The sequence below is a fragment of the Oryza sativa genome, chromosome 4 (assembly GCF_034140825.1).
Source record: "Oryza sativa Japonica Group chromosome 4, ASM3414082v1".
In the NCBI taxonomy this organism is placed as follows: Eukaryota; Viridiplantae; Streptophyta; class Magnoliopsida; order Poales; family Poaceae; genus Oryza; species Oryza sativa.
In genome coordinates this window covers 22,649,273-22,676,597 of record NC_089038.1, presented here as the reverse complement: position 1 = coordinate 22,676,597, position 27,325 = coordinate 22,649,273, and the positions used below count along the sequence as shown (strand labels likewise).

The window sequence follows — 27,325 nt, the reverse complement described above, 5'->3', positions numbered from 1 at the left end:
GAACCGGCAAAGGGGGGCCTGCGCGGTCTCCCGGTGAGGAGCCCCACGCTCCGTCAATAGCTTCTTTGGGAATATATGTAAAATTATAATGACATAGTTCTGAATACGTGAATACTAATGGCATATTTCAAAACCAGTATATTTTTAATGACATGGATCTAATTAACCCTTCTTTGTAAAACCATCCAATCAAATAAAAGGAGAAAAATAGGAAAACAAAACCATGGTTAATTTATCTCATGGCATATGGCATGGTTAATTGATACTCCCTCTTTCAGGCTATAAGACGTTTTGACTTTGGTCAAAGTCAAACTGTTTTAAATTTAACCAAGTTTGTAGAAAAAAGTAATAACATTTTCAACACAAAACAAATTTATTATGAAAATATATTTAATTAGTGATTTGATGAAACAAATTTAGTATTATAAATATAATATATTTATCTATAAACTTAGTTAAACTTAAAACAGTTTGACTCTGACTAAAGTTAAAACATCTTATAACCTGAAACGGATGAAGTAATAGTTAGTTGGAAAATCCTCAAAGAAGAAAAGAAAAACAAAAGGAAAAAGGGAATGCAACCACGCATCCGACATGAAACTTCATATGACGTATGTGAATTCGTAATGCCTTCACGTATGCTCACGTTTCCGATCATGCAGAATATATACATGCACGCGCCGACGACGGCGAGCTTGTCGTATGTGTAGTGTACTGTACAGGAAACAGGATGGATGGATGGATTTACTATTGGTGCAGGGCCTCGGCTATAATTTTAATCTTTAGTTATTTTATACAGTACATATTAACTACTATTATCAATTAAAAATTAATATGTTCGCCACCTGCGCAGAGTGTCGTACTAGCTCTGGTCTACAGACTACAGGTCGAAGCTGTGGCTGTTGAAATGGAAGACGGCGCCGGCGCGGCGGCGCCTCCCGCCGCGGCGGCCGAGGTTGTGCGACCTGCACTCCCTCGCCACGCTCGCCTGCAGCCCCGGCGGCCCGCACACCAGCACGCCCACGTCCGCCGCGCCGCCGCCGGCCTTCTCCGCGAACGCCGCGAACTCCGCTGAACGCAAAACGAAAACGAAAACAACCGCAGGTCAGGTTTATTAAGCACGTCGCGGCCCGGTCGCCCACAGCGCAGCGCGCCGGCGTTCGCGTCGCGGCATTGGTGTGGTGTGGTGCGTGGTGGCGTACCTTCGAACTGTGGCCGGCACCCGTACCGCGTCGTCTTCACCGCGGCGAGGCTGACGCCGCCGTCGGCCGCGTCGGCGCCGTTCGTTGTCTGCTCGGCCTCCTCCTCGCCGTCCTGTGCGCGCGGGACGGCGGCGGCGGCGGCGTCCCACCTGTCGTCCTCCGCCTTCCGCTTCTCGGACAGGTGCCACAGGAGGACGACGAGGCCGCCGGGGAGCGCGACGCCGGCGGCCATGCACAGCACGAACACGAGGCCCAGGTGCCACCACGCGAACACGTTGAGGCGCCGCACGTAGTACGCCTGCGCCAGCGCGTACGCCAGGACGAAGCCCAGCGTGGACGCGGCGAAGTACATGCCCGCCCAGAAGTTGTTCCCGGTGCCGACCAGCCCGGACATGGTCGTCCCGTTCTTGACGAACATGCCGGTCGCCTTCTGGTCATCCCCAACAATGCCTTCTTCCTGCAACCACAAATTGCCAAATGCCAATTGCCACAAATCTCATGGAACAAACGCATTGATCAAGAACTACTATATGCTCTTACCAATGGAGGTTGGGATTCTTGGGTCACGAAGGCCTGGATGTCGAGATGTAGCTTGTCAGAGACAGACGAGCTGATGAACTGCGCGTCGACGGCAGAAAGGAGCGAGAGCTCGTTGGACTTCTTCACCGACCACAGCACCAGCACATTCTTGGGCATGCATGGTTTGCCTTCCTCGATCCTATGGATTATGTCACTCAGGATCGCCAGGAACGGTGATATGCCGATGCCTCCGGCCACCAGGATGAGATTCTCGTACCTGAACAAATACAAGCACAACACAAAACAGAAATCTTGAGCCAAAATTCAATTGCCATCGGCACCAAATCACCAATGTTACGATTTAACTGAAAGCTCACATCAGGTGGTATGGCGATTCATGCCCGTAAGGCCCTTCCACGCAGGCGGTGATCCGGCCGGTCTCTGACTCAGAGCCATTCCTGCCCTGTTCCTGGGCATCAGTGATGATGCCCCTCAGTTTTTCAGTCCATGATCCAAGCACCTTGATCAGGATCGACATGTGGTATCTTCCATCCATGGGGCTCGAAGACACACTGAACGGGTGCCACTCCAAGAACGACAGCTCCCTCACCTGAACGAAGATGAAGCTGAGAGCATTGTACCGGAGACCTGCAGAGCAGAGGCACAAATCTGTTCAACCAACTGTGGCAACATCGATGGATCAGTGATCAACAGAATGCAGGACATGTTCTTTACTTGCTGGCTTTGAGAAGACTAGTTCCACGGTTCCGCAAGGGCGGCATGAGGCCGAGATGATGTCCACCTTGGCCCTGCATTGCCAGAACCTCAGGAAGCGATCGAGCATGAAGAGGAAGATGGGTCCGGCCGAGAAGCTGAAGATGAAGTCGCCAACGTGAAATGCCAGGAACACGACGAAGATTATGTAGAGCTGGTGGGTGTAGAAGAAGAGCTCGAAGTATGTCTTCCTCACTGGGTGGAGTGATGTCACCCACATTAGCAGGCCGGCTGCCAAGCTGATCACACCGGGTAAGTTTGCCACTCCGATTTCTTTCCATGCAGCCAACTAACAATAACAACAAGAAGAAAAAAATTAGAAAGTTTTCACCAGATGTCTAACCTCCAAAACAGAGTAGATGACACTTGTAAGTTGTAACAACAGGTTTAACAGTTTTTTTTAATATATCAGTGTATTCAGTAGTGTGATTTATCTGTTGCTTATTTACTTAAGAAGATGGACAGTAACTAACACACAGGACATTGGTCATAGCAAATCATTTGCCTGAATGATTCTAAATCATTCTTACTTCTCCAAGTAGATTCCCCTCGAGAGACCATGCGATCACATAGCATAGGCCATGTAATGTGAAGAGAGCCATTGTGAGATGGCCGAGCCAGACGTGGTATCTAGTAGCATGCTCAAATGGAATATCAATAAGCCGGAGAAGAACTGAACCCCTTGAGACAGGGAGGAACAGGAAAGCCATGCAAAACAACCCGATCGATCCGAACCGGAGGCCAATAATGTACAATAGCAACTCGCTGCAAAAAGCATACAGAATGTTAGAAGTGTGTTGAGATCATATCTGAGTTAGTAGTACAATTTTCAGCAATATCATCAATAGTAGCACAAACTGCACATTTTAAATCAGTACTGTACATGTATGCAGTAGTGTCTTCATCCACCAACATTTTTCTGAACATCACAACTTGCCTTACATTCAACTACACAATACTTCAGCATCTTGTTCTCTCTTTTTTTTCTAAAAAAAACTTCAGCACCTATAGGGTTTAGTTACATATTGAAACGAAAAGGATATATGTAATAATCAACTCTTGTCACTCATATACTCAATGCATGCATCAGTATTACATAGTTCTTCAGTTTCAGTGCATCACACCGTTTGCTCTAACTATCTAACACAGAGGCTACTCTTTCCCCAAAAGATATAGTACTAGTACTTCATATACGGTATTTACAGCATACCTGTAAGTAAGCGAAATCTGGCCAAATTTTGAGATGAGACTCACGCTCTCCACAGCGTAATAGGTCATTGAATAGACAACATAGACGATAAACAGGACGATTCCGATGAATTCTACCGCGGAGACAACCCCGAAAGGCCCGTCCACAAGAACAGGGAAAGTCCAGAGCCGGAAACACAGTGTCTTCAGCTTGTTCTTCCTGATATCAAAGAGGTAAATAACAGTGAGCTGTAGGCATGAATCAGGTCACTCTCAAATATATAAGAATACAAAGTATGCAGTGCTATTTTCTGAACTTTGACTGTTGCGAGGTTAGATTTCAATCAACCGTGATGGTCTTCATATCAAACAGGCTCACCTACAGTCTGAATTATATAATTTTATCCATAAAGCAAATATTCACAGAATTATGTGTGCTTAAATCAACAAACAGCCTGAATGTTCAGCGACAGATCCATCCCCAGTGATTTTTGTACTGACTAACCGTCTCCATCCCCGACAATTCAGAATAGAAGTTGACTAGGAACACCAGATTCCCCCACAGAATTCTCAGATACACACGAGAAGATTAAAGAAAGACTTACTCCACATGGATATGGTCACTCGGGAAGGCGGAGATGTAGACGTACGCCAGAGCCGCGACGATCAGAATCGGCGCGCTGAATGCGAGGAAAATACTCCCTGCAAGAACCAAAAAAAAAAAGCTTTAGGTTCTTTCACTTGCTTTTGATTGCAAAATTGGGGAAAGAGAGGGGATGGAAAACTTGGGGAGATTTTCTTGAGAATTCTGTACCGGTGATGCCAAAGAGGGACTGCTTGGTGGCCGCCATCCAACCCTCGAACGCCGCCTGCGCGGGCTTGGTCGGGTAGAAGAAGATCGCGGCGGCCCAGGTGAGGAACACCGCCCACATGAGGACCTTGAGCACGGTCCTGGCCAGCGCCGGCGGCGGCCACCCCTTGGCTCCCCCGCCGGCGGCGCCATTGCCGCTCTGCAGGAGCGGCTCCCCCCGTTCTTGCGCCATCATGGATGGCGTCATGGCGAGCGGCTGTGAACGGTAGAGCCGCGGAATCCACGGAAACTCGCGCCCTCCCCTCGACCAGCCAGGGCCAGGGGGCGCTGCTGCCGCCGCTTTATGCGGCCAAGACGCGAGGTCCTCGCGGGCGCCGGTCGCTGGCAATGGCGACGGCGATGGATCATCGGTGAGGAGAGTGTACGGGAGGCGTCATCGCCAGGTGGTTGCAGTTGGGGACAGTGGCCGAGCGAGCTTGGCGAGAGCCACACATCCAACGTGTGCTCCTGATTCGTGAAGGCCCCAGCCAAATCTCCGTATGCCTCGATTGATTTTTCAGCGGGTAATATATTTTTTTTCACAAATCTTTACAGATGATTTAGTTCGTGAAAAAACCGGACAAATCTGCCACGGAAATCGCCTGAATTATCAGGGGGGAAATTACAGTACCACACGTTGGGGAACGGGAGGGGGAGGGTATGTGATTAAGGGGGAAAAAAGAGAGAAATTATTGGGAGCCGCACCGCACGAACTGTCAAATCGAAATTCAGACGAATGGCTGCGGTTTTCATCTCCTGCGAAGGCGTAAACGCCAAGGATATTCTCCAAAATTAACCGTAGTTGTTGCGCGGAGATTTTCCCCAGCCAAGGGAATTTCCGGTGGCTGGCGGGGTGGGACAGCGCCGCGCGGTGGCGGGGCCTCTTATCCGCTCGTAGCGAAGGATTTGCCAGTTCGTGGGCGTGCTCGTGGTCCTCGGCGATCGACGGGGAAAGAAGGAACCGCGACTCCGACGTCTCCTCCGACGGGAGCAGCAGCGTCAGCGACAGGAGTGTGGAGAGGGGTTACCACCCGCGGATGAGAGGGAGACGAGGGCGGTGGGCCCGGCACACAGCTCCCGCGTGGGGCCCAGTGGCCCACAGGAGTGTTCGGGAGGTAGGAGGGGATGATAATCATTAGCGAAGTACTAATCTCAAGCCGGCCGTTTTGCCGGATTTGGATTGGACCACGTGGCAGGGTTGGATATGAAGATAAACTGGAGCTATATATGAGGTAAAAGAAAAATGACGTGTGAGTTGAAAAAAATGAAACATCGATAGACTTCCCGTGGCCTCAGCTTCAAGGGAATTAATCCACCTGATCATTAGAACCGTTACAAGTCTGTGTAACTGAAATCCCATGTCGTAACTTGATTACTTGTTTCCATGTATTAACATATAGTATCTATTAAGCTAGCTTATGTGAGCTGCTCATTGAAAATTTGACTTATATGTACAATTGTTAAAGAACATCGAATAAAAAAATTATCGGAATTGCTAAGCTTATGTGTCTACAGAAAATGCATTCCAAAATTTTATAAATTTTGGATCAGCGGATGTGCTTCGTGATTCGTGCTCCAGATGCCTCTTCTCCAACACCGGTGATCTTCTCTTCTTTTCCGGCACCGGCAACAACCCAAACTTTGGCAGAGGACCGACGAATTAGGATCTCAGGGTAGGGTGGGGTGGGAGGGGGAAGAATGGGGAGGTGGCCGGGCTTAGAAGGATGGTCATGGGACGCGGCGGCCCAGCAGTGGGCAGCAGATCAGGCGGGAGGCAAGGCGGCGGCGACACCGGAGCCGCAGGGATGGAGGATTGCGGTGGGCTGGCGTTGGCGGCGGGGGCATCTCGCCGCCGGTGGCTCGAGGAGGGAGGAGAAGGAAGAGGGAAGAGGGGGAAGGGGAGGAGGTTAGCCGGGGGAGCGGCGGCGGAGGTGCGGTGCGGATCGCAGCTAGGGAGCAACAGCGTAGTGTCGGGAGAAAGGAGTATGAGAAGATTTTTAGGGTTGGGTTTCTCTGCACGAATCTTAAAGTAATCGGATGGTCCAGAATTTACAAGATTTTTAGGGGTTTTCTGTCAAATGACGTATAGACAGTCCCAAAATTTATATATGATAAATATTAATATTTTTCAATGTTGGGGGGCATGAATTTTTTTTAGAAAGGGCATGAAAATAACTGTATGCTCTAATGGTAATAGCTAAGTGCACGCATTATATGTCCCAAGAAGAGACCGGAATTATTTATGTTGTGAAAAAAAGAAGAAAACTACGAACACATGTCTAGCTAATGGATGAGAAATGAAACCGACTTCGTGATGATTATTCGAGAACACAAACAAATGAATTAAAATTATTTTCTTAAAAAAGTAGGTATTGAGAAATTGATATTTTAAACCATCATAAAACACATGTAAATATAATATACCATTAAAAATACTCCTTGCCTTCATAAAATACATTTTTTACTTTGAGGTGCTAATTTTAACGAACTATATTTTTAATAATCAAATTTTATAACATTAGAGGCACATTGACTCTGGTATGGTTCAGTAAAATTTCAACATTAAGATTACACACGGGCTATGAAAATAGCGCGCCAAAAAGCGCGCTTATTTTCTAGTTACGTACTCCCTCCGTTCCATTATAAGTGCGGCCATAAGTTTCCGTACCAAACGTTTGACCGTCATACATATTTAAAAAAAATATGAAAAATTTCTAAAAGTTAAGTCACACATAAAACACTATTCATATTTTATCATCTAATAACAATAAAAATACTAATCATAAAAATATTTGAAATAAGATGAATGGTCAAAGTTGGACACTGAAACCCACAACTGTGTTTACTATGAGACGGATAGAGTATTAGATAATATTATATTATATATATATATATATATATATATATATATATTAAAGAACTTTTCTATAATTTTTTTTTGATAAAACACATCATTTAGCAGCTTCGGAAGCATGCGCGGGAATCAATGTTCCCAACTTCACTTCTCTCGTTTCACACACGTTTTGTAAACACCGATCACCGTCATCGCTCGGGAGAGCCCCTACATCGACCCTCGGGGCCAAGCCCCACGCAACTGGTGTCACCAAAGAGAACCCACGTAGCCCGCTTCCTCTCGAAGTGCTCGATGGTGGTGGCCAACACCATGACTAGTTAGTGTGCTCTTTCTTAGGGGCTAGGTGGCAGGTTGGTGGTGGAGTTGGCATGGAGGGGGCAACATGAGCCATCGAGCACCTCGTCGAGCGCTAGAGCGCACGGAATGGTGCGAGCATTGGTCTTCTGCGTTGGCCGAGCTTTGTGCTATCGAGGCCGCGTTCCGCCCAAGTTGCACCCTATGCTCCACAATAATTTGCTTCCTCGCTTCCACCATGTTGCAGCTCTAGCACTTCTCGACATCACTCTCCTCTTGTTGCCACCTCCGGGAGGAAGGCCTCATCTCCATTGCCATCGACCGATCTCCACCAAACCATCTTCATCGCCACTGCACCGTCCTGGCTATGCATCAGCTTCTGGTCATTGCCACGATATTCCTCGTCGTCCTTTATATCATTGGCCATCCATCGTTGGCTGTCCTTCGCGGCCCACACCACCGCATGGCCGTCGACCTTGTCTCTTCCGCCTAGGCCCATTCCATAACCCAACGCCAGTCTCGCCACGATGATTTTGCGTCGACCTCAGCCACTGGTCCACCTCCTCGCTTCCACGGTCACTCGTGATCTCTCGGCTTGATGACCTTCCACCTCTGTCGTGGGACGGGCCCCTTATGGCATCATATATTGGCGCAGTCGCATTCCCCTTCTACTATGCTCTGCTATGGTTGTCAACAACCGGCGCGGAGTCTATGGTGGTTGAGCGAGTGTGATCGCGGACAATATGTCACATCAGTATTTTCAAACCATCAAAGAAGCCAATTTACATTAGTTTTTAAAGCTGGGAAAGGGACCACCTATACATTTGTCGACAAATTTTCTCCTAAAAATTTGACAGATGTAATTATAGTACAATCGTAGTGTAATTACACTGTAACTTATATATAATTACATTGTAACTTGCATGTAACTACAGTGTAACTTGCATATAAGTTTCACGTAATTTTGAATCGTTAAATCTATTACAAGATTTGTTTTGGTGAGGAAGAAAAAAAATCACAGCACAAACATATGTGTAAGAATTTGTTCCCACAACCTCCATTTTACCGAAATAACATATTACAAAGAGATTTTTGAAAGTTACATACAAGTTACACTATAGTTACAGTGTAATTACACTACGATTGTACTGTAATTACATCTGTCAAATTTTTAGGAGAAAATTTATCGACAAATATATAGCAAAATCGATTCTGAAAGGTAATACAATACTTTATTATCCTATTAATTCTGACAGCTACCAGTAGCTACACCACCCGGCCTTGTTTGGCAAAGCTCATGTCCTGGCCCATATGATATATGGGCTGGCCTGGGAAAAGGGCAACAGGGCCACCGACCTAAGGCCCACGAGGACCACAAGTGGGTCCTCTCTCTGACTCTTGGACCCGGCCAAAAAATTCGTCTGTCTGATCACTTTGCCGTGTAGTACAGCGGCAACCAGCACAAGCTGAACCGAAGCCGATGATGCCTTGCACAGCAAATCTTACTATCTCTTTTCTCTTCTCAAAGCAAGCGCTAGATCGAGCCATGTGGAAGCAAATCCAAAGTCAAAAGAGCAGTCACGCACACACCTGAAAACTTCACCCCCAATTCATTCTCCAAGCTGATAGCCTCATTACTCATAAGTGATTAAGTTTCATCAGCACAAACGCATCTCACGCATTTCAAATTCAAGCTGATAATAACATCATGAGTTGATTGAATCTCCTGAAAATAAAGATAAAAATTAAGTGTTTTACGCAAAACGAGGTAGAAATAACGTGTAATTAATTAAGTTTTAATTATTACAAACTTGAAAAATGAATTAATCTTGTATTTTAAAACAACTTTCATATAGAAAGTTTTCGCACGAAACGTTTAACAATTTAAAAAGCGTGTCACGAGTATCCAAAAGTGTATCAAGTTTTGTAGGAGAAAAGAACGAGGCCTCAGGACTCTTTTTTTATCAAAATTTGAAAACCAAATCGCACAAATCATCGAGCAAATGTTACCGCCTCGCCGAAAGAGTTGTAAACTTACGCCTAATTCGCGGAGATTGCAAGCTATTCGCACTAACATAGAGAATTAACGTAGAGACGGGAATAGCGCCCGCGCGCGCGCCAATCTCGAGGCGGCGCCACAGCTGGTTTCTTGGCTGCGTTGCCGATCGCCAGCTCGCGTTGGTGGTGGTGGCCATGCACACGTCGACCAAGCTCCGGATCCCCACGTCGCAGCAGCAGCAGCTTGACGCGGCGATTATGGACGGCGCGCACCGCTCGCCGGCGGCGAGGCCGCCGGCGCCGCCGCGGTCCAAGATGAAGCTCCTACTCCTCGTCATCGCCACGAACCTCGTCTCCGTCTACCTCTTCTCCGGCGCGTCGCTGTCGCTCCGCCTGCCGGCGGGGGCGGCGGCGCCGAGCATCCACCTCTGGGACTCCTCGGCGCTGCTGCGCGACCTCGGCGCCACGCGCGCGGCGCTCGCCGCGGCGCGCGCGGAGGTCGCGGCGCTCCGCGCGCAGTGCAACGCGTCGTCGCTCCTCCTCGAGTCCGTGCTCGCCGGGCTCGGCGCCGCCCACGGGGACAAGCCGGCGGCGGCGGATCGGGGATTCGACGGGTGGCCCGAGGAGCCCACCGGCGAGCTCAGGCTCGCCACCGAGCCGCACCGGCTGCCGCTCGGGTTCTCCGCCAAGCTCGGCACCGACGAGCTCCACCCGGGCGTCGGCTTCGCGTGCCGCAACTTCCAGGACGAGCTCGCGCGGTACATGGCGTACGACGCCGGCGGCGAGTGCCCCGACGACGCCGACGCCCTCGAGCTGCAGCTCATCCTCAAGGGGTGCGAGCCGCTGCCTCGCCGGCGGTGCAGGCCGAGGTCGCCGGCGAGGTACGTCGAGCCGGCCCCACTCCCCGGGAGCCTCTGGTCCATCCCGCCGGACACCACGGTGAACTGGTCCCCCTACGCGTGCAAGAACTACACCTGCCTCGTCGGCCGCGCCCGCGCCAGGGGCGGCGGCGGCGGGTCGTACGAGTGCAAAGACTGCTTCGACCTCGCCGCGGGCGGGAAGGAGCGGCGGCGGTGGATGTCCGACAACGGCGGGCCCGGGTTCAGCATCGACGGCGTGCTGGCGTCGCGGGCGCCCGGGACGGTGCGCGTCGGGCTGGACATCGGCGGCGGCGCGGGCACGTTCGCGGCGCGGATGCGGGAGCGCGGCGTGACCGTGGTGACCACGACGCTGGACGTGGGCGCGCCGTTCAGCGCGTTTGTGGCGTCGCGCGGGCTCGTGCCGCTGCAGCTGTCACTGGCGCAGCGGCTGCCGCTCGCCGATGGAGTGATGGACATCGTGCACGCGATGCAGCTCGGCGGGTGGGTGCCCGGCGCCGTGCTGGAGCTCGCGCTGTTCGACGTGTACCGGGTGCTCCGCCCCGGCGGCGTGTTCTGGCTGGACCACTTCGCCTGCGTCGGCCCGCGGCTGAACGACACCTACGCCCCCATCCTGGACCGCGTCGGGTTCCGCCGCCTCCGGTGGAAGGCCAGCCGCAAGCTCGACCTCGGCGCCGAGAGGAACGAGTGGTACCTCTCGGCGCTGCTCGAGAAGCCCTTGACATGATCGAGATCGCCGTCGCCGCCGACGACACGCGTCGCCGGCGGCGATGGTGACGGCGATTGCGCTTTTTCCTTGGCTGTTTCTGATTTTGCGCGCGTAGCAGTTGATGGACAGAGGAATGTTCAGATAATTCAGAAAAAGAAAAGTAGTAGCCTTGTAGGGAAGGTGAGTGATATACTGAGATATTTGTGGCAAAAGGATTCAGATTGTTTCCAGAAACATTATACGACAAATAATTCAGCGTTTGCTTCTTGCTTATCTGGGAGGTGGATTTTTATCACTGGAGGGGATGACCCTTCTTTCGTGTATGTCGTCTAAAAAGTTATTAAAAAAATTTGAAAAAAATAACAAGATATATCAGCATGTGAGATATCACTTCACAAACATGCAAATTCAAATTCAACGTGTACAAGTAGGAAAAAAAACAAATTTAAGTGCAAATAGTACACACTATTCACAATCAAATTTGATATTTTTATATTGATTATCATATCAATTTTTTTTGTATTTATGGTTATTTGAATACCATGTCAAAAATAAGGGGATATAGCCTTAAGGTATCAAAAGAGTTTCCCATTACTTTGCAGTTCTGCTTTGTGCGGATGTGAGATCATACTGGGATTGTGACACGTCCGTCTGTCGAAGAATTTCTCATTGCATTCGATGTTTAGAGTAATAGTATAGAGTGTTTGGTCTCGCTTTTAAGTTGTATCGGCTGGCAATATGCCATAGCGGCTGGTTCAGAATATCCCCTCGCGAACCTCCACCCGCGGACCTAGACTCCAACCGAAGCACAGACCTGAGAATTGGTAGTCGGAGAATCAGTATTCAGATTGTTTTCAGAAACATTTTCGAACAAATAATTCAGTATATTAATTTGTTACAGAACACTAAATGCCTCCTTGCATTAGATGAAACTACAGGTCGCTTCTTATAAATTCAGTTTATTGTGAATAACAGTTGACGAATAGTTGTGTCTCTGATCCACCGGCTGACCAGATTAGCTGACATGATAGCTTTTGTACTTTTGGTGAGAACGAGTTGTACTTGTGCTGATAGTTCAGCTAATATATAAGAGAAACTCCATTAGCGCCACTCATAAATCGAGGGAACACGATCGATGGACAAAAACGGCTTATTATTAGGCATTTGGTATGAAGAATAGATACGGTTATCGCCGCGCGCGGCATGCAAATAGGGATTAAACAAAAGATTTACTCCATTGGCCAAAAGAGTACTCAGACGTATAAAATAGCATACCTTGGATTACACTAGAAAAAATGCCCGTGCGTTGCAACGGTTACAGAAATTTTAATCTTACATATATTAAGTCCGCAGTATATCCTACTTTAAGCTCAAGGTTGATCAAAAGGAACTGACCATTATTTGCTCGATGAAAATGGGAGCCCTGCTATGGTTTTTGCATCGATGCACAACCTACTACATCCAGTTAGATAGTTAAGTCTTCCTTGTTATGAAAATAGATGCATAACGGATACACGAATTTTATATGGAAAGTCCTTATGGGAAAAAACCATGGGCGACGATCGGCAATGATCAGTATAGATGAGTTGCAACAAACGTAGATGATACACTGGGCTATCACATCTTTCCCATGCGGTATACAAGAGATATATAAAGGAGAAATCTAGAAGTCCTAATATGCAAAGACTCTAAACCCTATTAGGAAACTAATCCTGTAATACAAAGTCCTATTAGGTAACTAAGGCCAAGTTTAGATCTAGGAACTAACGTTTAATCCCTGTTGCATCGGATGTTTTGACACCAATTTTGAGTATTAAATATAGATACTTACAAAACTAATTGCACGGATGGAGGCTAATTTGTGAGATGAACCTATTAAGCCTAATTAATCTATGATTTGACAATGTAGTGCTACTGTATATATGTGCTAATTATGAATTAATTAGGCTTAATAGATTCATCTCGTAAATCAGTATCTATCTGTGTAATTAGTTTTATAAGTAGTCTATGTTTAATACTCTAAATTAGTCTCCAAATATCCGATGTGACAGGGATTAAAGTTTAGTGCCCAGGATCCAAATAGGCCATAACCCAAATATATTGTATGCTGAAATTCAGATCACATATTTCGCAATCTCCACCTTGAGACGAATTTCGTCTTGTAGTATAAAAATCTTTAATCTCCAAACAACCTCATGATGTTACAAAATCATTGTGTGCCAAATAGTCACTTAGACAATAAACCGTAACACCCTTAATCCAGAAGAGGTATACCATACTCCAAACTCATCATTGGGAATAAATTCTATTTATGAGTATAAACCTGTGTGAACCTAGCAGAAACGCGATACACTTTGGGTGAAAAAAGAAGTATTTTGATCTTCATAAAAACCTCCTAGTAATTTGGCATGTGAGCTTAGCAAAAACTGAAAAAAGCTTGGGTGGACATAGCAGTGTAGATGAATTAATTCCCCGCTACATGCACAAAGCGACAATCTGAAAAAAGCTTGGGTGGACATAGCAATTTGCCACAAAATCACCACTGTACGGTGACAGGGGCAGCGAATTATGTGAGCCGTGCGAGTAGATGGATTAGCCGGCCTCTGCTTTTCCTCTGCAGATGCGTGCCCATCGCTGTCTTGCCTCCGGACAGAAACTTCGGTCGGCGTGTTCAACACGGAAAGGACAGTCACACAAGAATCGGACGTGAACTGCTTCGCACGCGGAGACGATATCAGGCGCAATCGGACTTAGGCGACGTACGAAACTTAATACAAAAACATCTTAAACTTATAATAGATAGAGAGATAGATGAGTACTTCAGTTGAAAACTGTATATGACTAATTTTACGTTATTGAGTGGCTTCAAACTTCAAAAGAACAAATTTCGTCTAACTAATACCATGATCTCACAAACATTGTACACAACTCAAAAGTTTGGCAACAGAATGGCTCTTTAAATAAATTGAACAAAATTCAAACAAACAAATCTCGTGGAAGCATTCGCTAATGGAAACTTGCAAACATATCTGGACTGGTCAATACCCAAAATATCACTCTTAAAACTATCCTTGCATTTGTTCATTACATGTAAGAAATAAGCATGGTCAAGAACTCAAGATGTGAAAGGCAATGAACCCCTATAGGAAAATGGGCAAAAGGAAGCAACAAGGGGAAAACTAACACAACCCAAAAATCCACATGAATAATTGCCGATGAGTCAATGACTTACAACAGCCTCTCAAGGCCACATCATCACAATTACAGTGCTCCATTTGACATAAAGAAATCTGAAGAATGCATCTCATATTTTCAATTCTGTGGACAAAGACTGCGAGGTAGTGAGGTAGGCATCTATTACCTTTTATTCTTCCTAGTCTCAAATTCCTTCATATGTTCATACAAAATGCATTCATTTGCAAGTTAGTTTCTTCAAAAAGAGAAATATTTAGGGCAACAAGAGAACTCAAGTCACTTCATCAGTTGAGAGGATGGTTATTTGCACAGACAGCTTGAGCAAGCCATCGACCTTAACATCCAGCTTAATGGTTTGTAACCAGTTACTATTTTTCCTTTTTTTAGAAAGAGAAGTTTCAACCCAGTCAGAAATACATATTAAAAAAATGAAAAGACATCAGCTAGTGATCAATCTAGAAAATTAAATATCAAACAGCAAAGGATGTCAAACAAAAGGAATAAAGCCTAATTTCTGACATTGCAATGCTCTACTTTCTGAAATTTCTCTTATGAACCAAAAAAAAATGCATGCTCTAAACAGCGATGCTATGATGGGAAAATTAGCATGCTTAGCATTTTCTGCTGCTTCCTGCTAGCCTCCTTTTTACTGGTTGTTTCTTCCAGAGGAACTGGGAAATCAAATGGCAGCTACAACAGCTGAGCATGGAGCTGTCATCTCCAAGTGGCCATTTTCAGTTCCATGTACTTACCTTTGTTCTTCCAAGCTTGACTAAAGTAGTCAGTGGATATCACCATCTGATTATATCACAAATACTGTAAAGTAACTTATGCAGAGATTTAGAAGATGATTAACAGCATAGTCAATCCACGGACCTTGTACTAATCTGCAATTCATATAAAAGATAATTGGACCAAGAAACATAAACACAAAACTCGTAAACCTAATCCTTATGTCTCAACAGTCAAAAGCCCAAAGCAACTACTTTGCATTGTACATCTGGAAATTATTTCGAAAGGAGCATACTTCGATGCCAACATACTCCCTCCGTCCCACAAAAAGCCAACCTAGGTGGGGATGGGACTCCACCTAGGACAACAAATCTGGATATGAGCAATCAACAAAGCAGGGCATGGACACAGAGCCAGCAAACAAAGAACATGCAAAGCGACACCTACACCGACGAAAACAGTACAAACCCGCCAACACACCATGTAGAACAGTAAAAATCATAATCAGTTGACACGCACGAAGCAACAAATATCCACACAAATCACCGGTAGATAGAAACATAAAGAACCACCGCACAGAACAACCAAAATGAAAAGTAATCGGCATAATTACCACCGTGCCTGAGCTAGTCAAAGATAAAAAGTTAAGGGTAAATTACCGTATGGTAAACCAGTCCTATAAAAAAGATAAGCAGCAAATCGAATCCAGCTACATGCATGTCATAATTACCCCCCAATAACAATCGATCATCACTAATATAGTTCATGGGGTTGCTTTATTCATGATATATTCACCAAGACCAAACCTTCAACAGAAAACAGAACAGATAAAAACATAGTTCATGGGGTTGCTTTATTCATGATATATTCACCAAGACCAAACCTTCAACAGAAAACAGAATAGATAAAAACATGTACTCCCTCCGTCCCAAAATATAACAACTTTTAGCCCTCAGGATTTGTCCCAAAATATAACAACTTCTCGACCAACATTCTTTTCCCAACCAATCACAACCCTCCACAATTCACTTTTCCACCTACCTTCATTACTCATCCAATCACAAAACTCCACCATTCACTTCTACCTACTTTCTTAATAACCATGTCCAACTCTAAAATTTCTTCTATTCTAGGACCTTTCTTAATAAACGTGTCCAACTCTAAAATTTCTTCTATTCTAGGACGGAGGGAGTATCTATTGGAAGACTACCATCAATGAAACACAAGCATGTTCATCAGAATTTTTACATGCATTACCAAGCACATGTTCTTTCCAGCAATGTTCATCAATGAAACACAAGCATGTTCTTTCCAGCAATGACAGCCAGCAATTACTAAGCGCACATTGTGACATCAAAAGGTCATAAAGAAGCTAACCCGGCATTCATGACATAGGAAGTAAAGAAACAGCAAATTGTATTTGTTCGCATTCAAGACAGGGTACCTTTTTTAGCTAGGAGAGACCAACATGCAGAACAAAATGTCAATATGCAGGATTAAATGTCTGTGGAGACCAACGGGAACTGAAGCAATATGAAATAATAGCCAACATAACTAGCACATGACTGTAAAGACATTTTGGCATTTAAGCCATGATCTTGGCAGACCTCATGTAAAGACTGTCGACGACCTTCCCAACATTTGAAATAGTTTCAAGTGTAGCAGGGAAGATTGCCTCGGTCTTGGGATCCTCAAAGATAATGAGGCAGCCAGCACCTTGATCCAGAGTTCCTGCAAACTTCTTGTCAAGGATCATCTGCGACAGCTTCTTCTCAACATGATCAACTGGCAACTCAATCATCTCCGCAATATGTGCAATCTCCACCCTTGAGTAGGGCTCAATCAGCCTGCACAGGTTCTGCTCCAGGAGGGTATCATACAGAGATGAAAGATGCCTGTGCACAATAGGGTCCTCCTCCAGTTGAGACTTGTAATCACGAAGGGCAGTTTCAAAGTACTTGAGAGATCTTTTTGAGTAGGCATCAGCAACAGCTTTCATAGCATCAACATCAGGACCCAGATACTTCAAACCAGCCTTAGATGAGATTATTCCTGCGACATCATCAGCTTGGTTAACCATAATCTTGCACAGGAGCATGTACTTCAAGCTGAAGATCGCCTTTGGGTCTTCTAGGGCACTGAATGCTTCAAATGCTTCAAAAAAGTAGCTGTATGCAGTCTTGTAGTCCTTTTCTTCAGCATGAAGGATTCCACTCTGCAGATCAATAGTACCCTGCTGTGCTGGTGGAACATAAATGGCATTCGCTGCTGTTCTAGCAGCAGTCAATGAAGCTTTGGCCTTTGGCAGGTTTCTCAGAGAAAAGTGGAGTTTACTCTCCAGAAGGTCAATGTCCACAAGAAGCAACTTGTCATCAAGCCTCCTGACTTCCTTGATAAGACCAGTAAGGAGAGTAAGCGCTTCAGTGTACTCCTGATTCTCTAACAGAAGGGCTGCTAGCCTTGCCTCCACACGCTGCCTGAGGAATGTCCGCTTCTCAGCACGGGTCCATTCAACCATCTCCTTGCAGAGTGAGATCTGAAGTTCAGATGTTCCTGGTATCTTGGCAACAGCATCGATGATTCCACGGACAATTTTTGCAGTCTTTGCCTTGGGAATCAACGAGAAAAAAGGCCTGAGCTGGGTTAGAAGGTTTCGCAGCTCCTCAGCCCGGTTCTCTTTAGTGAGGTAGTTGGTAAGATTTGTAATTGCAAGTTCCTTGGTTCTCAGAGCCTCTGCAGAAGATGACGGGTCTTGTAGAACACGGTAAAGGATTGAAATGGACTCCGAAGCATCTTTAGCTTCCTGAGCCTTCGCTATTGACTCAGTGGTTGCAGGGAGGTACGATGATTCCATAGAAGACATGATCGCTCTGTCAGCAAAATGAAAACAAGTTACAATGAGAGTTACAAAACAAATCAGAAATAGCCAGAACAAACGTGAAAACAATCCAAAGTGCACATTACTATCAGGAAAATTATTTTTCAGTTTGGTGGTTTTCATTATTACATCTGTGAATTGTCACAGTGCCCAACTGAAAATTTACCAATACTCAGAGAACAATAACACCAGATTATATAACCAAACAACTTCTTCTGAACAATTTTTATCCTCTACAGCTAAAAGACTGGGACTTCTATAACTCTCTTTGCTTAAGTGTTGCAAAATTTATCCGAAAATTTCTGCTAACGGGCATGCCAAGATTTGTTCCTAATTTTGGGGCAAGCAAACAAAGGCGCTATCCAAATAGACACAAGAACTCATCAGAGTATTTTATCAGATAATGGTTAAACCAGCCGCTGCATCTAAGATACACCAAAGCCACAATCCTCGAGAGTATCAATTCACACACACACACACAAAAAAAAGAAAATATCCAATCACCCTTGTTCATCTAGATGCATCGCAAACTAAAGACTGCCCCTAATAACTCCCGGGTTTGACGATGAACCCTAGGTCGCAACCAAAAATCTCTAGTAACTCAGCTCTCAACCCCAAAATTGGGTCGGAAAAAGGCGCTGGATTAGGGCAAAGAGTTAAAAGGGCTTCCAGATCTAGAGCATCGCCGTGCGGTGCGGGCGCTCACCGCGGCGGCGGCGGCGGAAGCAGCAGCTACACCTGCTACCCTCGCGGGCGGGACGTAGATCGGCGCAGGCGGCGTGCGGCTGTATATATATATATATATACGGAGGCGAGATCGAGTTAGGGCAGGCGGCGAGGAGGAGTCGGAGACCAACTCGATATTCGGGCTCCCAAGATTTCTTTCTTGGAGAAGAAGAAGAAGAGGAGTAGGAGATCTGGATGCGGAGGAGGAAGAGAGGGGGGGGGGGGGGGCGTGGCTTACTTACCAGCTTGCTTGCGGCGGACGCCGACGCCGACTCCGGCGGAGGGAGAGTTGCGGCGGCGAAGGCGAAGGCGAAGGCGAAGGCGGCGGCGGTGGAGAGAGTGAGAGCTGCGCGAGGGGATCGCCTGATTGCGGCTTTCGGCGGCGTGCGAGATACTTGGGGTTGGGGACGAGGCGAAGTCGGAGGTAGCGAGGCAGGTGGGACCCAACGCCTCTCGCCGGGATAAGTAAAGGCTAAGGCCCAAGCCCGGTAGATTTGGGCTCCCGTGGCAAAATATTTTTTTATGGCCCGTTTGTGTTTTCAAAAAAGAAAGGAAAAAAAAAGTAAACCTTTTCCTTTTAAGATTCTAACTCTAGTTCGAGTCTAGTAATAACTCAGTCGGAGTCTAATACAATCCAAGCTCTATGTCGTTATGGATCTAAACCCACCATGAATCGAACAGGTGTAAATATTTCTTTTCTCTCCGATTAATTTAGGGATTTTCTATACTCTAACGGCCTGTTTGGTTGGAGGGAGTTGGTAATGGGGAATGGGAGTTTATGATATCTGGGAGTTTAAGTCTGTAGTTTAGTTGGAAGACTTAGAAATTCGAGGGGATTTGGGATGGGGAATTAAAAGGTCGAATTCCCACCAAACTCTTACCTGGGGGAGTCCCGTTAATTCGTGAGACTTGGAGGGAATTCGATGTGAAACCAAACAAGGGATGAGGACTAAAAATGTAACTCCCATGACCAATCCCACCATCAACTCCCTCCTTAAAACTCTCATTCCTCTTCCCTTCTCTTGTCAAACAGGCCGTAAAGTAAACACGTTTTTTTCTTTTCGAGACGATCAAATAATATGATGGATAGACGTCTAAAGAGATCCTTTGAAAAAGGAATTGGATCCTTTTTTTCTTCTTTTAGAAGACGTATGGAATGTCAGGCCTACTTTGAAACACAAGATTTTCAGAAATCAGAACACAGGGATGGGGAAAAAATGTACTACCTCCGTTTCAGGTTATAAGACTTTCTAGCATTGTCCACAATGTCTAGATTCATTAGTATCTATATAAATTTAGGCAATGCTAGAAAGTCTTATAGTATAAAACGGAGGAAGTAGGAATCTAATATCTTAAATCCTATAAATAGAACAGTATATAGGAAAACTACACATTATCTAAAAAAATATAGGAAAACTACAAGAATAACCGGGATGTAATATAGAACAACATAGAAATCTTCATAAGAGAGAAATAAACACAGAGAAATTTTTCCAAGGGAGATCAAACCTCATGTTGAAAATCCTCTAAAATTCTTATGATTTGAGGCAATCCTATGGAATTTTAAAGGGATTTAAGAGAGCCATTCATTCATTCCAAAGGATCACAAGGAATTTTTTAATAGGAATCCAATCCTTCAAAATTCCCGTGTTCCTTCAAAATTCATTTGTTTCAATCATATAGAGAATTTGAATGCAACTTATGACTCATAAGGTCATTCCTCTTTTTTTTTCTCGTCATTTGGGCTTGATGTGTGTGTTTTTGGAGTAGGATTGGATAAACTGGCCACTTGATTTAAATGTTTTTTTATATTCCTATATTTTGAGTTTCATGCATTATGAAAAGGGTCTAGTAGGGATCTGACGACGAGGACACAGCTAGGGTGACATACGGTGAGCGTAGGGCGAAGATGGTGACGGCGTGTGAATTCAGTGGCTCCCAAGCTGACTGCAACAATCTGGAGGGGTAGATGATGATTGGAGATGAGTAAGGAGAGAAAGTCGATAAAAAAACTATGATAAAAAAGTATTAATATATTTAGTTTTAAAATTTAAATTCTGGTTACGGACAGCAATGCAAAAGTGCAAAAATGCTCAGGCAGGCAGGTAGGGCAAGTCTGTCTGTAACTCCGCGTCCATGGGAATCAATTGAAAAAACAAAGTGGCCTTTATGCTTGCATATGCCACTTTAATAACTAACTAAAGAAGAGCATCGGTACAGCTATACCTATACTCCTCTCAAATCTTTTGGTAGTAGTGGCTGAAACACTAAACTATATAGTATATAGTCTTACTTAACATATATAATCACCATCAAGAGAGAACATGATTAATGTGTTCCTTAACCACGAAGAAGCCCATGTCCACTGCACATATAAGAGCTAGCTATAGCTTTATCTAGAAGGACACTGACGAATAGCTGGCTTAATTAGCTCGCCGGAGAGGAGCCTGCCATTGCCGGACGACGGGGATGGCGGCGACGGAGGCGACGACGATCGAGGACACGCCGACGTGGATCGTCGCGGCGGTGTGCTCCGCCATCGTGCTCATCTCCTTCGCCTTCGAGCGCTCGCTGCACTACCTCGGCAAGGTGGACCGAACAAATCAAGAACCAATTAACTAACCAAGCTAATTGATTGCACATTTTTGCACTGCTTATTTCAGCTTCAGCTCATTAATTTCTTGCAAAGCTTTGCAGGCGCTGGAGCGCCGGAGGAGGACGCTGTACGAGGCCTTGCTCAAGCTCAAAGAAGGTTGGCCTCGATCGGTTGATTAATCGCGCGCTGACACTAATGCCAGAAAAAATTAACTGAACTTTTTAATTCGATTCAGTTTTTCTTCCGAATGTACATCTCCTGTCTGTGTGATCCGTAGAGCTGATGCTGCTGGGGTTCATCTCGCTGCTGCTCGTCGTGTTCCAAGAGCCGATACAGAGGATATGCATCGCCGAGAGCCTCATGGGCCACTGGCTGCCTTGCCGGAGCGACGGGAAGGCGTCGTCGCATCACGGCGTCGCCGCCGCATCGGCTGCCGTCGTCTCCGGTGCCGGCGCGAGGAGGCTGCTCGGAGAAGGGACAGCCGGATCTGGGCACTGTTCGAGCAAGGTATATTATTTTCTCTCTCTTTTGTTTTAATGTAAGTTCGAGCAAGGTATAGTTTAGCTTTTGTACTTTTGCTTGCGTTGGAAACGATTTCAGACTCTCATGACTTTGGTATAGTTGTTGGCTTGTTGCTTAGAAGGCTTTTTTATTGAGGCCCTATTCAGATTGGAGGAATTTTGAATTTTGGAGGAATTGAAGTGTTTTCTAAGAAAATCCTGTAAAATTTCTACGTTTTGAAGGAACCCTAAGAAAGAAGACTTCAAGCTGACTGAGGTCAACAGTCAACTGATGCTCCATTGTTAGGGTTCTACACCGTGCACCTAATATTATACATTACCACAAGTTAATACTAGAAAAAGTGATGACCTCCGGTATCAACCACAAGTTAAAGTGCATTTAATGACAAACCAAGTCATTACAAAATAAACGATAATTATATGATCTTTTTAATGAAACGATGGTCAAATATATGTATCATTTTGTTTGGTCCATAAGGACTTTGGCAATGCAGAGTTTTTTCTTTCACTTTTTCTAGAACAGATGTGATATGCAGTGCCTGCACGGTTTCTGTCTCTCATTTTGAAACAAATTCATAAATTGAGATTTGAAATAACACATCTCTTCTCATCTTGTGTCAGGGAAAAGTTCCATTGCTCTCGCTCCATGCCATAGAACAGATACACATATTCATCTTTGTTCTAGCCATCACCCATGTCGTCCTCAGCGCCGTCACCGTTCTTCTGGGACTTCTGCAGGTTAGGCTAGCTGAAATATAGTACTCCCTCCGTTTTAAAATGTTTGACACTGTTGATTTTTTAGCACATATTTGACCGTTCGTCTTATTTTAAAAAAATTGTGAAATATGTAAAACTATATGTGTACATGAAAGTATATTTAACAATGAATCAAATGATATGAAAAGAATAAATAATTACTTAAATTTTTTTGAATAAGACGAATGGTCCAACACGTACTAAAAAGTCAACGCTGTCAAACATTTTAAAACGGAGGGAGTATCATATCAGCCCATGCTAATCCAGTAATCCTGTTAGCATATGCTGGTCCATTTCTAATTTTACGTGTCCAGATGCGAAGATGGAGGCATTGGGAGAACGCCATCAAGGCAGATGGAGACTTTGGTAGGACAATTACGATGAATATTTATTTTCTTTAAAAAAATCAACCTTGAATGCAAATTAGGCTCACTAGGAACACAAGAAAATTTAGGAACTATCTCCTATAAACTGTGAAACAATTGTGCTTCAAACGGGAAATTGATAGATCCCATTTTGAGATGAATGCATAGATGCAGCTGTTCTGGGAGGCTGGGACTATGTTGGTGTCGCAGCATAAGAAAGCTAGTTTATTTTGCCATGATCAGCTGCAGGTCCTAAGATGATCAACAGAGCGCAGCAATTCAAGTTCATCCAGGATCGGTACAAGGGGTTCGATAAAGTCACCATGGTCATAATTTGGATGGTATGCGTGCATTAATTATGCAATCAGCAGTACTCTCTTTGTCCCATAAAAAACCAATTTAATACTGGATATGATACATTATAGTACTACGAATCTGAACATACTAGAATGTGTCACATCTAGTCCTAGATTTTTTTTTTTTGACGGAGGGAGTAGGCTTAAGCCTTTTTGTGTTGAGCATCACCTGATGTATTGATCATGTATGTATCTCTGGAGTCTGAACTTCAGTAACGGTTTGCTTTTTTCAGCGTTCTTTCTTCAAGCAGTTCTATGGATCGGTAACCAAGGATGACTACACAGCAATGAGGCTTGGTTTTGTCATGGTACACTGATACAATGCTTGGCATTCATTGATTCATATGTTAGCCATGTGGTCTTATTGCTGTCTTCTGATCCTGAATGCATTTTATCTGGTTGCGTTCATTTGTTCTTTTGATCATAGGAACATTTTAGGGGGCACCCAAAATTTAACTTTTACGACTACATGATTAAAGCTCTTGAGAAGGATTATAAGAGAGTAGTTGGCATAAAGTAAGTTTGTTCTATGTTTTTCCTATTATTTCCGATCGTTTATACACTGCTAATTGAAAGCATGTATTTTTTTTGTAAGCAATAGCAATACAATCCATCAGTCTCTACCAACATCAGCTACAGCTGCTAGCTGTATTAACAGTTTAACACTGACCATCATTACAAACTGCCACTAATTACTCGTTTTGCTGCAACACAGATGGTATCTCTGGATATTTGTAATGATCTTCCTCCTACTAAACATCACTGGTTCGTGGCGTGACTCTGCTCATCCATTCAGTAAAAACCTGTTCCTGGAACACTATTCAGAGATGAAACTGACCATGTTGCATATGATTTTCTCTGTGAAAAGGTTGGCACTCCTACTTCTGGATCTCATTAATCCCATTGGTTGTAAGTAGTACTACTTCTTTCATATATTATGCTGCAAACAGTTATGTACTTACTACTATATGGCATTTAGCTATATGCACAGTCCTGGAGCTAGCTTACTGTTCATGTTCAGAAGTTCAGAATGTGATTGCAGCTGCTGCTCCTGATCGGAACGAAGCTGGAGCACATCATCACTCAGCTAGCCTACGAAGTGGCCACGAAGCACACCGCCGTGGAGGGGGACATAGCCGTGAGCCCGTCAGACAATCTCTTCTGGTTCCACAGCCCCAGGCTCGTGCTCGCCCTCCTCCGCTTCATCCTGTTCCAGAACGCGTTCGAGTTTGCGTATTTCATCTGGACAATGGTAAGCGTAAAACAAAACGTACTCCCTCCGTCTCATTTTAAGCGTAGTTGTGGGCTTTTGTGTTCAACATTTAACTGTCCGTTTTATTTAAAAAACTTATAAAAAATAAGTCATACATAAAATACTATTTATATTTATCATCTAATAACAATAAAAATACTAATCGTAAAAAAAATTTTAAATAAGACGGACAATCAACTTGGATACGGAAACTTACAACTACACTTACTCCTAAGTTACTCCCTCTGTCTCCTCCTAATATAAGAGATTTTGATATTTTACTTGCACTGTTTGATCATTCGTCTTATTCAAAAAATTTAGAATTATTATTTATTTTTTTGACTTACTTTATTATCCAAAGTACATTAAGAACAACTTTTCGTTTTCTATATTTGCACAAAATTTTTGAGTCAAACGAGCGGTCAAATAGTATAAGCAAAATATTAAAATCCTTTATATTATACTACGGAAGGAGTACTATCATGGGTTATCTGACATTTTCAGTTTCAGTGATCATCGTATCTGACATCCCTGTGCAGGCAACGTTCGGCTTCAACTCCTGCATCATGGACAGGCTGCCGTACAGAGTGTCAAGAATTGTCATATGGTAGCAAGAACCATCAATTTGGTTTCTCCTGTTTCAGATTAACAATCTCAGATTCAGAGATTCAGTTACCATCTGTTAGTTACATATCTCACGTTTATTTGCTTCTTTGTCCTGTCATGCAGCGTCGTCGTCCAGGTCCTCTGCAGCTACAGCACGCTCCCCCTCTACGCCATCGTCTCCCATGTCAGTATACATAATTGACACAATTAACTTTGACTTTTTTTAAGTTAAACTTTATTAAGTTTAACTAAGTTTATAGAAAAAATTAGCAACATTTTAAACACCAAATTAGTTTCATTAAATTTAGTATTGTATTATATTTTAATAATAATAATTGTTTGTATTAAAAATACTACTATATTTTTCCATAAATATAGTCAAACGTAAAGAAATTTAATTAGAAAAAAAACCAAAACGACTTATAATATGAAACAGGGATTACTTATTCTAGACATAGATAAGCTGATGTTTTCCTTTTGTCCATGCAGATGGGGAGTTCGTTCAAGAGTGCCGTCTTCTCAGACGACGTCGCGGACAATCTAAGAAAATGGGCCGACGAAGCTCGGCGGCGCACAGGAAGAGCCGCCGCCGGTGTTGGCTGCCTAGGTGCGGCGGCAGGATCATCAAGGCGGGAAGGGATTCACATACAAAACATGTGAGAGGGGCCAACAAAGGGAAGCAGATCCGCTGATGTAACAGCACATGCACATGCAGTTAAGTCACTTATATGTGTGGATTCTACTTTATTGTGACTCACATGTCAATGGCTCAACTACAGAAGACCCAGTTCCCAATAAAGCTGTTCATGCTTAATTAGGCCTGTCTCCTTTGATGGGCTGAAATTACGATATTGAGAGACCAAAATTTGTACATTAACACGCACTAATGGACCAAAATTAGAAGCGCATATAGGCCTAAGTGTGCGCATAACGGGGAATAAGTTCACTTGAGGCCCCTCAATTTGCACTGAATTCAAGATCGATCCCTTGAGCCCTACCTTACAAAACCGTGCAAACGAGGTCCCTCGGCAGTATAATGCCCGGTTTTGGCTCACGTGGCGCATACGGGGCTCCTTTGACTAGGTCTTTGTCCCACATGGCATTAACGTGGCGCTGACGTGGCAATTTGATCCCCGAAAAATAGTTAGAACCGTGGGACCCACGTGTCAGCTACATAGGAAATAATAAAAATGACGGGGCCCAGGTGGCCCACATGTCATTCTCACGCTTCCCTCCTCTCTATCGCCCTCTCTCCCCGTGCATTGCAGAACGGTGGAGCGGTGCCGAGGGGCAACGGGCGGAGCATAGGGCGGCGGCGGGCGGCGGGTGAGCTCCTCGCCCTCTCCACCTCCTAGTCCTCCCTCTTCTCTCTATCATGTCTCTCTCTTTCCCTGCACTGCATGAAGAAGCAGAGCGGCGGTGGGCAGCGCGGAGGGGTGGGTGGCGAGCTCATAGCCTCTATGGCCATCCTCGGCCAATCCCAACCCCGTCGGTGACGCCGAAGTGGCCGACCACTGCAGCACCGCCCTCACAACGGGCACGGTCTCCCCGCCTCGCCAAGGTCGCCGCCCGCCGTTGGTTCGCTCCGCCGTTCTCGTTGCCGCCCATCCTTCTTGTTCGCGTAGATCCAAGCCACAGTCGTCCCTCATCTCGCCGTCGCCCCTTTGCTCCGCCGGAACCAGCCACACGCCTCATAGAGCTCAAGGAGGATCACGCCCGGGACGCACTCGAGGCCGAGGCGGCGGAAGCGGGTTCCTAGCGGCGGCGAGCTGCTGGAACAAGGGAGGAGGGAGGATGAGGAAGGAGAGAGAGAGAGAGAGAGGGGATAGAGAGGAGTGAGGATTGACATGTGGGGCCATATTGGCCCCACCATTTTTTATTATTTTCTATGTAGCTGACATGTGGGTCCCACGGTTTAAATTATTTTTCCGGGATCAAATTGCCACGTAAGCGCCACGTCAATGCCACGGGGATGAAGACCTAGTTAAAGGAGCCACGTAGACGCCACATCAGCCAAAGCCCGGACACAATACTGCCAAGGGATCTTGTTTGCATAGTTTTATAAGTTAGGGGATG

The 27,325-nt window shown here is 45.1% G+C and overlaps 4 protein-coding genes across 5 annotated transcripts; 2 read left to right on the top strand and 2 right to left on the bottom strand.

Annotated features, from left to right (window-relative positions):
- Nucleotides 1-596: 596 nt before the first annotated feature.
- LOC4335953 (ferric reduction oxidase 7, chloroplastic) lies at nucleotides 597-4,917 on the bottom strand. The gene is made up of 9 exons (NM_001419357.1): nucleotides 4,498-4,917; nucleotides 4,289-4,385; nucleotides 3,706-3,903; nucleotides 3,026-3,260; nucleotides 2,457-2,784; nucleotides 2,099-2,369; nucleotides 1,743-1,998; nucleotides 1,203-1,659; nucleotides 597-1,071 (listed from the first exon to the last, which is right to left on the bottom strand). Exons 1-9 carry the CDS (start codon nucleotides 4,739-4,741, stop codon nucleotides 881-883), a joined length of 2,277 nt encoding a protein of 758 aa, NP_001406286.1. The 5' UTR covers nucleotides 4,742-4,917; the 3' UTR covers nucleotides 597-880.
- A 4,881-nt stretch (nucleotides 4,918-9,798) lies between these two features.
- Nucleotides 9,799-11,512, top strand: LOC4335952 (probable methyltransferase At1g29790). Its single transcript, XM_015779364.3, has one exon. It carries the CDS (start codon nucleotides 9,875-9,877, stop codon nucleotides 11,282-11,284), a length of 1,410 nt encoding a protein of 469 aa, XP_015634850.1. The 5' UTR covers nucleotides 9,799-9,874; the 3' UTR covers nucleotides 11,285-11,512.
- Nucleotides 11,513-16,592: 5,080 nt separating this feature from the next.
- On the bottom strand, nucleotides 16,593-19,231 carry LOC4335951 (26S proteasome non-ATPase regulatory subunit 11 homolog). The gene is made up of 2 exons (XM_015781043.3): nucleotides 19,040-19,231; nucleotides 16,593-18,063 (listed from the first exon to the last, which is right to left on the bottom strand). Exon 2 carries the CDS (start codon nucleotides 18,054-18,056, stop codon nucleotides 16,779-16,781), a length of 1,278 nt encoding a protein of 425 aa, XP_015636529.1. The 5' UTR covers nucleotides 18,057-18,063; nucleotides 19,040-19,231; the 3' UTR covers nucleotides 16,593-16,778.
- A 1,888-nt stretch (nucleotides 19,232-21,119) lies between these two features.
- LOC4335950 (MLO-like protein 1) lies at nucleotides 21,120-26,120 on the top strand. Of its 2 annotated transcripts, none has more exons than XM_015779583.3 (14): nucleotides 21,120-21,386; nucleotides 21,495-21,549; nucleotides 21,671-21,900; nucleotides 22,536-22,652; nucleotides 22,985-23,036; nucleotides 23,279-23,376; nucleotides 23,625-23,699; nucleotides 23,819-23,907; nucleotides 24,107-24,156; nucleotides 24,260-24,300; nucleotides 24,434-24,643; nucleotides 25,183-25,250; nucleotides 25,373-25,433; nucleotides 25,739-26,120. In XM_015779583.3, the coding sequence occupies exons 1-14, from the start codon at nucleotides 21,267-21,269 to the stop codon at nucleotides 25,907-25,909; spliced, it is 1,437 nt and encodes a 478-aa protein (XP_015635069.1). In that variant the 5' UTR covers nucleotides 21,120-21,266; the 3' UTR covers nucleotides 25,910-26,120. The 2 variants fall into 2 exon arrangements, with proteins under 2 accessions (XP_015635069.1, XP_066165403.1); XM_066309306.1 differs by having other exon boundaries at nucleotides 21,300-21,386; nucleotides 21,629-21,900.
- The last annotated feature ends 1,205 nt before the right edge of the window (nucleotides 26,121-27,325 follow it).

Bases quoted from the DNA above. Each gene is read 5' to 3' on its own strand.
- LOC4335950 (XM_015779583.3), top strand. From the start codon at position 21,267: ATGGCGGCGACGGAGGCGACGACGATCGAGGACACGCCGACGTGGATC. The intron at 24,644-25,182 runs GTAAGCGTAAAA...ATCCCTGTGCAG, and splicing joins CGTATTTCATCTGGACAATG to GCAACGTTCGGCTTCAACTC. The intron at 25,434-25,738 runs GTCAGTATACAT...TTGTCCATGCAG, and splicing joins TCTACGCCATCGTCTCCCAT to ATGGGGAGTTCGTTCAAGAG.
- LOC4335952 (XM_015779364.3), top strand. From the start codon at position 9,875: ATGCACACGTCGACCAAGCTCCGGATCCCCACGTCGCAGCAGCAGCAG.
- LOC4335951 (XM_015781043.3), bottom strand. From the start codon at position 18,056: ATGTCTTCTATGGAATCATCGTACCTCCCTGCAACCACTGAGTCAATA.
- LOC4335953 (NM_001419357.1), bottom strand. From the start codon at position 4,741: ATGACGCCATCCATGATGGCGCAAGAACGGGGGGAGCCGCTCCTGCAG. The intron at 3,261-3,705 runs GTATGCTGTAAA...TGCTTTTTGCAG, and splicing joins CAGATTTCGCTTACTTACAG to CGAGTTGCTATTGTACATTA. The intron at 1,660-1,742 runs GTAAGAGCATAT...TTGTGGTTGCAG, and splicing joins AAGAATCCCAACCTCCATTG to GAAGAAGGCATTGTTGGGGA.